General features: G+C 46.8%; 1 protein-coding gene across 1 annotated transcript; it reads right to left on the bottom strand.

The window, feature by feature from the left end:
* Positions 1 to 6,711: 6,711 nt before the first annotated feature.
* LOC123135443 (uncharacterized) lies at positions 6,712 to 9,001 on the bottom strand. The gene is made up of 3 exons (XM_044554520.1): positions 8,583 to 9,001; positions 8,455 to 8,497; positions 6,712 to 7,181 (listed from the first exon to the last, which is right to left on the bottom strand). Exons 1-3 carry the CDS (start codon positions 8,844 to 8,846, stop codon positions 7,039 to 7,041), a joined length of 450 nt encoding a protein of 149 aa, XP_044410455.1. The 5' UTR covers positions 8,847 to 9,001; the 3' UTR covers positions 6,712 to 7,038.
* Between the last annotated feature and the right edge of the window lie 743 nt (positions 9,002 to 9,744).

Here is a 9,744-nt window from a genome sequence, read left to right as displayed (position 1 = left end):
AGTCCCGGACCTCATGTTGCTGACTCACATAGTGCTACAATTATTTCAGAATAAAGAAGCAAAACAAAAAAAAACAAAAAAACTAACTGAACCTAACTGAAATTAAACACTAAAAAGTGCAGTTAACTTGGCGTTCCCCTCTTCTTAATCTCCACGAGGTGGCCGCTTCCCCTTCCATACTTCAATGCAGCCCCAAAACAAACACAGAAAAAAAAAACCCGCACCGAAACACAGCCCAGCCCCAGCGCGCCAGCAGCGCACGCGTACAGGGCATCACTAGTTCGACGGGGAAAAACAAAAGCGGGCCGGTCCATGCCTTAACAGGCCGAAACAAGGGACAAAAGTGCCCCAACGCGAATCTAGAAGCTTCAGTCGACTGATTTTTAGCAGTGCCGTTACAAAAAGTACTACCTCCTTTTCAAGCTGGCCACGGAATTATACTGTATGTGATAACCACATTTTCTAGGCTATCTCAGCATATTAATTAGGTTGGTTTTATCTTAGATAGCTATAGTCTACAGTAGGGAAAAAAAATTCACCGTACGCACTATACCAATCATATTAGGATTGTCCAGTCTTGGCCGCATCTATCACTTTTAGATGAGCACCAAAATGACATGAAGCATTTCGTTCATGATTTGTATCATGTACTCCAGAATATACCATAATATTTCATCACTTCCATGATGTGTGCTTGTTGTAATCTGTAATCCCAATCATGATTTATACATGATACATCCTTTCAGCATGGCAAATTATAGGATGATAGCATCCTAATTTTTTCGTATGGCAACTTAGCCATGAATATCCTTCAAAAATGGTTTACTGAGTTTAGATATGGAGAAAAGCATCAACTTACCAGTGAAAAAACTGAAGCAAGTGACAGCCGCCGCAAGACTGCAAGACTGCAACTCCACTCGAAGCGCCATGACATGCCGACACAGGGGTTCACCAAGAGCATAGTTCGCTGCTTCTACTCCTCATCAAGCGCGGCGCTTCTCCTCCTCGTCATGGCAGGCCGGTGCAAGAGCTCGCGGGGCTGGCCTCTGGCTATATTGTGGTCAAAGCACCATGGCGTGCCAACGCATAGAGCTCGCGGAGAGCATGTCCTCGACACCGCGGTTGGCCCGGTGAAGCAGTGGCTCGGCGTGCGCCGCTGGCTTTGAACAGGAGGTCGAAGCGCCGGTCGGACTCGGAGGCACCGTCGCCAGCGCCCCCGCGGGAGGCAGAGCGGACGCCGGAGAATGAGTTGGCGGCGCGGGAGAAGTGCAGCTCTGCTAGACGTCCACTCCCGAAATTGCATGGATGCGTTGCGTCTGCGCATCCCCCCCGCGCTCGAGGCCGCCGCCATGCCGTGCTTCTCCCCGCACTCGAGGTCGCCGCCATGCCCACTCTTCTTCCACGCTCGAGGCCGCCGCCGTTGGGGCCGACTCCTCGTACTTCGGTAGCTGCCAGCAGGGACCTTGCGTGCTCCTCCCGCCGAGGCCACTGCGGGACCTGCGGGACTCCTCGTCTCGCGGCAACGGGCGATGCGCGTGGCAGATGCGGTGGCTGTCGGGCGGAATCGCGCGGCTGCCACGGGATCTGCCCCTCTCCTTGGCCGGCGCCAGGGCTGCGGAGCTCCTCGCCGCTGCTGATGCTCACGGCGGATCAAATCAAAGCTACAATGGAATGTGAATCCTTAACAGATACAGAGAATAATATGACCTCAGGTAAGGCCACGTAATACTAAATCCTCGGAGATAGTTGTAAACATCGGATCAAACTGGAACTCATCACCCTTCTCTAGTGCATATACACCTCATTGCCATACCTAGCGCGACGTGACTGTAAGCCGATGTGGCGCTATGGAGGGAGCTGGCCATGGCGCGACGGGGGAGGCCGAAATCACTATTCTACATTTTCAGCAATCTTTGCCACAAAGTGAACTTGACATGAAAGTATTTCACGATCTGACCCTTTTAGCAACGCCAGAGCCCGCGGCGTTTCTTCCCCAAATAAAAACGCCGAGCTAGCTAGCGTTCCTGCCCAAAGGAGAAACGCCGAGCTAGCTAGCGTTCCTGCGCAAAGGAGAAACGCCCAGGTTGCTTGCGTTGCGGACCAGGTAAGAAACGCCAAGGGCTTTGGCATTTCTGCGCTGGCACCTAGCCCATTCGCTTCCCCGTTGCCAAAGTAAAAGGCTGCTCCTAAACCTAGGGCCTAAACGCCAAGCCCTATGGCGTTTCAGGCCAAGGCAGCAACGCCCACTTGCTTGGCGTTTCTATGTGGATTGGAAACGCTAGCTACTCCGGAGTTTGAATGTGGATTTGAAACGCTAGCTAGCTCGGCGTTTTTATATGGAGAAGAAACGCCACGGTCTATGGCGTTGCTAAAAGGGTCAGATCGTGAAATACTTTCATGTCGAGTTCACTTTGTGACAAAGATTGCTGAAAAGGTCAGAATAGTGATTTCAGCCGACGGGGGATGGGGGAGACTGTGGTGAGGGATCTGGCGTGGATGGGAGCTAAGGGCGGCGCAGCGATGAACGGAACAACGTGTAGAATTGGGGAGGGATGGGATTCGTGGTGGGGAGGGGAACGATCTCGGCGTCCGTGAATCGTGGCTGTTTTGCGGGAGTATTTTCGATAAATCACGAGTGGACATGCGGCCACACGAGGAGGAAATCAGCTCCGTCCACTCCCATGTAATTCGTGCACTTATTATACAGCCAGCTTGTATAATGATATCCCTGGCACATGTAAGTATCGTATAGTCTTTGTATTAAATCAGAGGGGGCAGTTGTAAGTCCCACACGTCAGTTGCATGGAACAGCCCGACATGCAATTAATCAGTCACCCATTACAACGGCTAGCAGCAGCATACTCCTCTCCTTGCCTGCACCACGCTCCTCCTTCTTTAAATCACTTAGGCCTTCTTCTTCCTCTGCCCAATTTGCTTCTACTATTTGCTCTTTCTCTCTCACACACAATTTCTAGCATCGAATCGACCCCTTTCACAACCATGCGTTCATCCATGTCCCAGGCTATCTCTCCACCAGACCACCACCTTCATCTCACGCCATTTCCCAATCAAATTGCATCTCTTCCTCTCATATGCTGCCTCGAGTGCCACCCTATCTACGTGCTCTGGTTTATTCTAGAAGTGGGAGAACAACTACATACATTTATGCAGCACCAGATGGGGTCAACTCATATCGCACTCAACAGTCTACTGCCATGTCCCACTTCTCGAAGATAATCAAGCCTTGCTGAAGAAGATAACCAGCCATGCATCAGCCATTGCCGTGCTCTTCCTCCACAAACACTGAAACTTAGTCCCAGGCTGCAATCGTCGTCTACTTCATTTACTTCTCAGTTTAGACCTTTTCTCAATCCAAACCAGCCATGCATCAGCCAGCAATTTATTTTCTCACCAAGGTCGTTAATGTAATAGCTAGTAATTTAAGTTTGGACCAAACTACTCAATGTATGATCCAGTATTGGCTGCTTGTTATAACTACTCACTCACGTTGTAAATGCCTGCCAGCAATCAAGGCACCCAGGAATACTTAATGGCTTCATTTATCCAGTGTACTATCTGCTCAGCCTGTATTCATTTATTAGGAGCAGGTCGTGATTCGTTAACCCTGGCCACAATCACAGTTTGGTATTTTAATTTTGTCACATGTTTTGGACTACTGATTTACAACTGAAATCTTTACATGTATCATTTTCTTACAGAAAAAATCAGTTAGCTTCATTCTTCATCGTTAGCTCGAATCATGAAAATTACAACTTGAATTTTAAAACACAACATTAATAAAAAAAATCAGTATGTAGATTCTGAATAAAAGTTCAAATATTTTTACATGGCTTATAGAATATTTGAGCACCACCGTTATGAGATAATGATACGTTTTTTGCGGCTTTGATTTTGATCTCAGCTTCACAATCATACTTGTTTATCAAAAATTATAATTCTCATTTTTGACAAATTAGAGACATCAAAATCAGCTCCACAAATTCCTAAGTGTATATAGAAAGTTTGTCATGGTTGCAGCTAAATTTGTGTGCTTAGTCAAAGTGGTACATTAACTGTGACACAACGAACCTTAGCCGAAGCCAATCACTCTTGCTCTGCTCTCAATAGGGATGCAACTCGAACAAGAGCTACAAGGCACGCCATGAGCAAGGCCGATGCTAATGGACGGCTGCCCTGCGTCCACAGCAATTATGACTAACCCAACCTGCAAGGGGCGTCGCCATCAGATGAGCCGGTATCCATACGAAAATTAAATGAGATCTGGCCCACGCATGCAAGGTATAACATTGTGTATTTATGCTGGCCTATGAATTACCTGCTCCGTATTACGCAGAGGCCTATATTAAGTAGCAATCACGATGCCCATGCGGACGCTCGAGATTTCGACATCGCGTGCCACCATGTCCCAAAAATCCGCGTCGGAGTATTTTTCCCTTTTTACATGTTTGTGCGGGAGGAGCTACGCGAGGAGCCTGAGCGGACGAACGAAACGACAATGCCTATCATCACAACCACGGACTCCTATAATCTAACCAATGAATGAAAATTCTGTACTAATCAATGGAATAGAGATTTGATTGTACTAATCAATGGAGGAAAATTATGTTTCCTAATCTAATCAATATATCAATCGAATTTGATTTGATTTGGAAAACATGAAAGTATATATATTGATTTGATTAGGAAAGCGTGGATTTTTTTCTCCTTGGGTTGATGCCTACCCGTTTTTCAGGGGAGATAAAAAATTGAATTTGATTAGGAAAGCATGGGTTTTCTCTCCCTGCTTTGATGCATACCGGTTTTTCAGGGGAGATAAAAAATCGGTCGGGATAGGATCTGGTGGAGGTATCGATCAAGGGGGGTGGGGGGTGAGCGAACAAACGAAACAAAGTAGGGACTCCTTCATTAGGAGTGGAGATAAAAATCAAATGGGAAACCAATTCGGTTTTTGGTATGAGGACGCGCCGCCGCTCACTGCGGGAGCCGGCAAAACCATTGCTTGTGCGCACGGGAAGTCACCATCCTCACTCCTGGAAGACCTCCAGGCCAGAGATAAGCCATATTGGAACTGCGTCGGCTTGTTGAGCGATGACGATGAAGCACCACCACCGACGAGAACCTGCTAATTTGGAGTTACCACGCTCCTACAAAACCTCCATGCCCCCATGTTGATGCTGGAGGGCACGTCATCATGATGATGGGGCCAGGGCATAAAATCGACCTTGAGGTAGGCACCGCCGGCACACCAGCCTCGATTGGTTAGCGTGCTACCATATCCGCCGACGACCGCCTCACAGCGACTCGTCGGAATCGAATCCGACGTAAATTTGATCCACGCCGCCATCACCATAACCGTCAAGACGGGAACGGTGGAAGGAGGACAAGCACACATTCCCATCAATTCCGAGGCGTCGCCGTGTAGGTCGTCGCCGGTGTGGGAATAAATTTGAGGCAGATTTATTCACCCGAGCGCCGCTCCCACCACCACAACGACGCACCACAACCGACAAATCCTAACCCTACCTACTAGGCCAGAACGGAATAATGAGACCCCCTTGCTCCCTCCTGCCGCCGGAGCGGCAAGCGGAGGGGGAGGGGACCAGCACCCTCGCCGACAAAGATTGGTGATGGGAATTGGTAGCCACTAGTCTCCTAAGAAAAAAGGCAGGGCCAAAATTGTTCAAGGCTCCCTCGGGGAGATAGTTGTTCCTATTTTTTCCAATAAGACATGGACCTACTACAGAATATCTCATCATAATAATCAAGGTCTCTGGATCGCAGAACGATCCCTATCACAAAAACCGGCCTAACCATATCGATGACAAGAGGGAAGTCTCCGTCTTCAAAAGGAAGACCTTTAAATTTTGTGTGGAGTCGAATTAATGGTGTATAGTTTGACCATGTTTGCGGGGAAACCATCGACAACTACAACATTAAAGAGATATAATATGAAAACATATTTTGTTGTGTATTTGATTATGTTATTTTGGAATTGTAGTTCCTTGACTTTAGACACAAAATTAATAGGCCTTGTTTTTGGGACGGTGGGAGTGACGGTTGGACACGGTCAGTTCCCGACACCCTGAAATGATGTCGGGGCAATACACCTTTCCCCCGCCGATGTGTGGCGTTCAGAAATAATGAACTTACAAAATTACAAGAACTATAAGTAGATCAAAATAGAAACTCTGGGAAAAAGAACATATTTGCCCCTGCGTCCTTCGTGGCGTACAATAACATAGCGCGGCAGCTGACTCAACCCTGGGCCATGGCGGCAACAAAACGCCGGACAAAACCTAGGTCCGAGGGGTGGCCCGATGGTTACTAACTAATTGGTTTTAGGATAAGAAAAATGCGTAGGTACCAGTTCATGCCTACATAGCGAAGCAGTCAAGCCGTGTTGAAGGGTGGTTGGGATATCAAAGGCGATGGGTTCTTCACCAAAGCTCACATGAATTGTACTATGAACTTTTTATATTTAGTTTTACGGGCAATATCCGGTTATGGTGAACCAAGCAAATGGTCTGCAGCAAAGGTGGGCTTTCACATCCAGAAGAAACACTCGTGGATCACTTCTGGTAATCGTCACTCTAAAGTGCATGAAGAAACAGATGCGGTATATGTTAATTGCTACCCTGTTCCAGAGTCTTAACAGAGCAAGAATCCTTGTTCAAAAAAAAAAAAAGAACCAGAGCAAGGATGAACTTTTATTACATGAGACCCACCCCAACCAAACTAATGCCGAGGCGACGCACTTGTTCCTTCTCATGGAAACGCGGCATTGCAAAAATGTAGAAAATACAAAACAAATGTTTTCGACGGCGACATCATCTTTAGCAAGACAGCGTGGCGGACATGGCAATTCGGGGCCCTTTCAACTATGCCTAAAACCCTGGAAAGCATGGAAACTATGAAAGAGTGGAAGACGGCAGATCAACCGACCGTCTGAACAGTTCGACGCTACGCTTCTACAGGAACACGTTTTGCCGCCTTCTAAATGTTCTAGCTTGTAACGAATTAAGCAGTGGCGGTGGCAGTGGCAGCGGCTGGCGTCTCTGCTGCGGGGGTATCCTGCACCGTCTTCTGCGATGCCTTTATGTACTTCCAACCACGCTTGTTCACTCCGCTGAGTTTTATCGGAGCGTCGGCCACTTGCACACCTGCAAGAGAAACATATAGATCAGCTAAAGTGAGGAATCCCTCACCTGGTGAAAATAATCCTGACATCGGTTACTATTTCAGCTACGTTAAGTGTCTACGTGTGTGGTAGGTTTCTACAAGGTTTGGGAACACGTTAAGTTCTATGTGTGTTGCAGGTTTCTACATGGTTTGGGAACATGAGTATGCCTTCTGACCCGGTAAGTGTAAACATGAAAACATGATCAAAGGGCAGTTAATACCACCTTCTATCTATCTGGTATTCAGGTATTGACATATATGAAAAAGAAAAGAAAATAGCTTGGGGTAACTGGGGCAGCAAACAATTGAATATGTTGGCACAGCACTGAACATAAAAACAGAGCAAACCTCTATTTTTTTTCCTTTTGGAGGCAATATCATCTGCCTGTCTAATTCAAAGAAGTCGGTGTAGAATCTTCCATGTTAATGAAAGAGAGGCACACAAGACGTGATGTTCCATATTAATCAGAATTTATATAACATCTAAGCTAGTGGAGGAATCATATTATCCCTGTAACATTAACACGATAGTGGTTAGTTACTTGTCAGGAATGATTTGCTTGCGATGTTGAAAATCGTACCGATTGTAATTCATGCATCCATTAAAATCTGGTTGAACTGTCACGCGTACTAGTTTTTGTGTTGTCGAGTATCTTCATAAAGTTGCTACTTGGTAAGACATTACGACGCCCCAGGATACCATACACTACAGTCTACACTCTACAGTACGCACAGCTAGGAATTGTAAGTCACATTGCATATCCACATCAAGTATTTGAGCGAGGAAATATATTCTTACCTTACCTAAAGCCCTAAACTCACTGCACTGCATAATATCAAACTAACTAATCAAGACAACTACAAACCACCGTGACAATGTCACCTGAATCGGAATGGTCAAGCATAACCAAATTAATTCGAGGGGGACAAGCTGCAAGCCACCAGAATCAGATACTAGTGCACACAACTGCACAGATCAATGCGCAGCATAAGTGTACAATTCCACCGGGGACCTTGGCGAATCTCTTACATTCGACCAAACTACCAATTAACGGGCATCATTCATACTCCCTCTGTTCTCTTTTATAAGGCCTTGAAGACATTTCAGACAGGGTGCAAAATAGCTCATCTGCAGTTGTCTGAAACGAACTATAAAAGTGAACGGAGGGAGTACAAGAACATCACAGCAACATCGATCTTCAAGTGCGCGTCGCCTTACTAATCAATCAGGGGGGGCATTAAGCAGAGACTCACCGGCCTTGTGCCGAATCCCCCACGCCTTCCCGTGGCGGCCGTCCTACACGGATCAACGAACCACAACAAAGTTAGGGAGATGGACACAAGAGATTAATTTCGTGTGGATGAGCGAGAAGGATGAGGACCTTGTAGAGGTTGATCTTGGTGATCTGGTAGGAGACGTCGCGCCAGGTGGTCTTGGCGACCTTGTAGCCGACGCCCCAGTCCGGCAGGAACTGCACCACGTCGAACAGGTTCTTCTTCTTGCTCCTCTTCGCCTTGGCAGCCGCGGCCTCTCCCTCCGCCGCCGCGGCCGGCGCCGCGGTGCTGGTGCTCAGGGCCCTGGGGGCCGTCGGCGGCGCGAGCCCGAGGGACCGCCGGAGAAGCGCGCCCGCCGCCCTCTGCGCCATGGCTTCCGGTGGCCGGAGTGGCCTTGAGAGCGTGGACGGGAGGGGAGCGGCGGTGGCGGCGGCCGGCGGGGCTGGCTAGGGTTTCGCGCGGAGCTTGCCGGAGGAGAATGCCGTCGAGTGGGCTTCGGTTGATCTGGGCCGCTTGCTACACTCTGGTTTGCAAAGAACGCTAGTGCAGTTCTAAAAAAAAAAAAGAGAAGAGAACAGTCCCAATTTTGGAACAACTTTGACTTCGAACAAATTTTACTAAATCCTTGCATAAATGATACTCCCTTCCGATCCAAAATAAGTGTCGTGGTTTTAGTTCAACCTTTATTTTATGCTAAATCATTTGAGTTTATTAACATTTTGCATAAAACCTTTGAGTTCAAATTCAATTTGAGTTTATATAAGAGTAATATAGTCATCTGAGTTCAGATACAATTTGAATTTATTTTAATACGTCTTATGTTACTATGCAGAGGGAGTAAATTTTAAGAGTAACATCCATTTGAGTTTTTCTAATGAACATTGTTTCCCGGAATGACACCAATACGATTGAGTTCAAATTCATTTTGAGATTATTTAAGAGTAATAGTCATTCGAGTTCAAATACAATTTGAATTTATTTTGAGATTACTTTACGGAGGAGTAAATTTTAGGAGTAACAGTCATTTGAGTTTTTCTAATGATTTTTTTCGCAATGACACAAATACAATTGAGATAAAAAAACAGCTGACTGCACAAAATACCATCAGGAATAGTAATCAATAAATTAAGGGCCAGGCTACACGTCGGCCTGCGGATCTTTTTAAGGCGGATCATAAAAGATCCACTGGTCTAAGAGCCGTTTGAACTAACGCAATTTCCGGGTCAAGCATCGTCGTCACTTTTGCAACAGAAAAGTCGTGTTGGGAGA

Source organism: Triticum aestivum, chromosome 6B (assembly GCF_018294505.1).
Source record: "Triticum aestivum cultivar Chinese Spring chromosome 6B, IWGSC CS RefSeq v2.1, whole genome shotgun sequence".
Taxonomy (NCBI): Eukaryota; Viridiplantae; Streptophyta; class Magnoliopsida; order Poales; family Poaceae; genus Triticum; species Triticum aestivum.
This window is presented reverse-complemented; position numbering and strand designations above follow the sequence as displayed.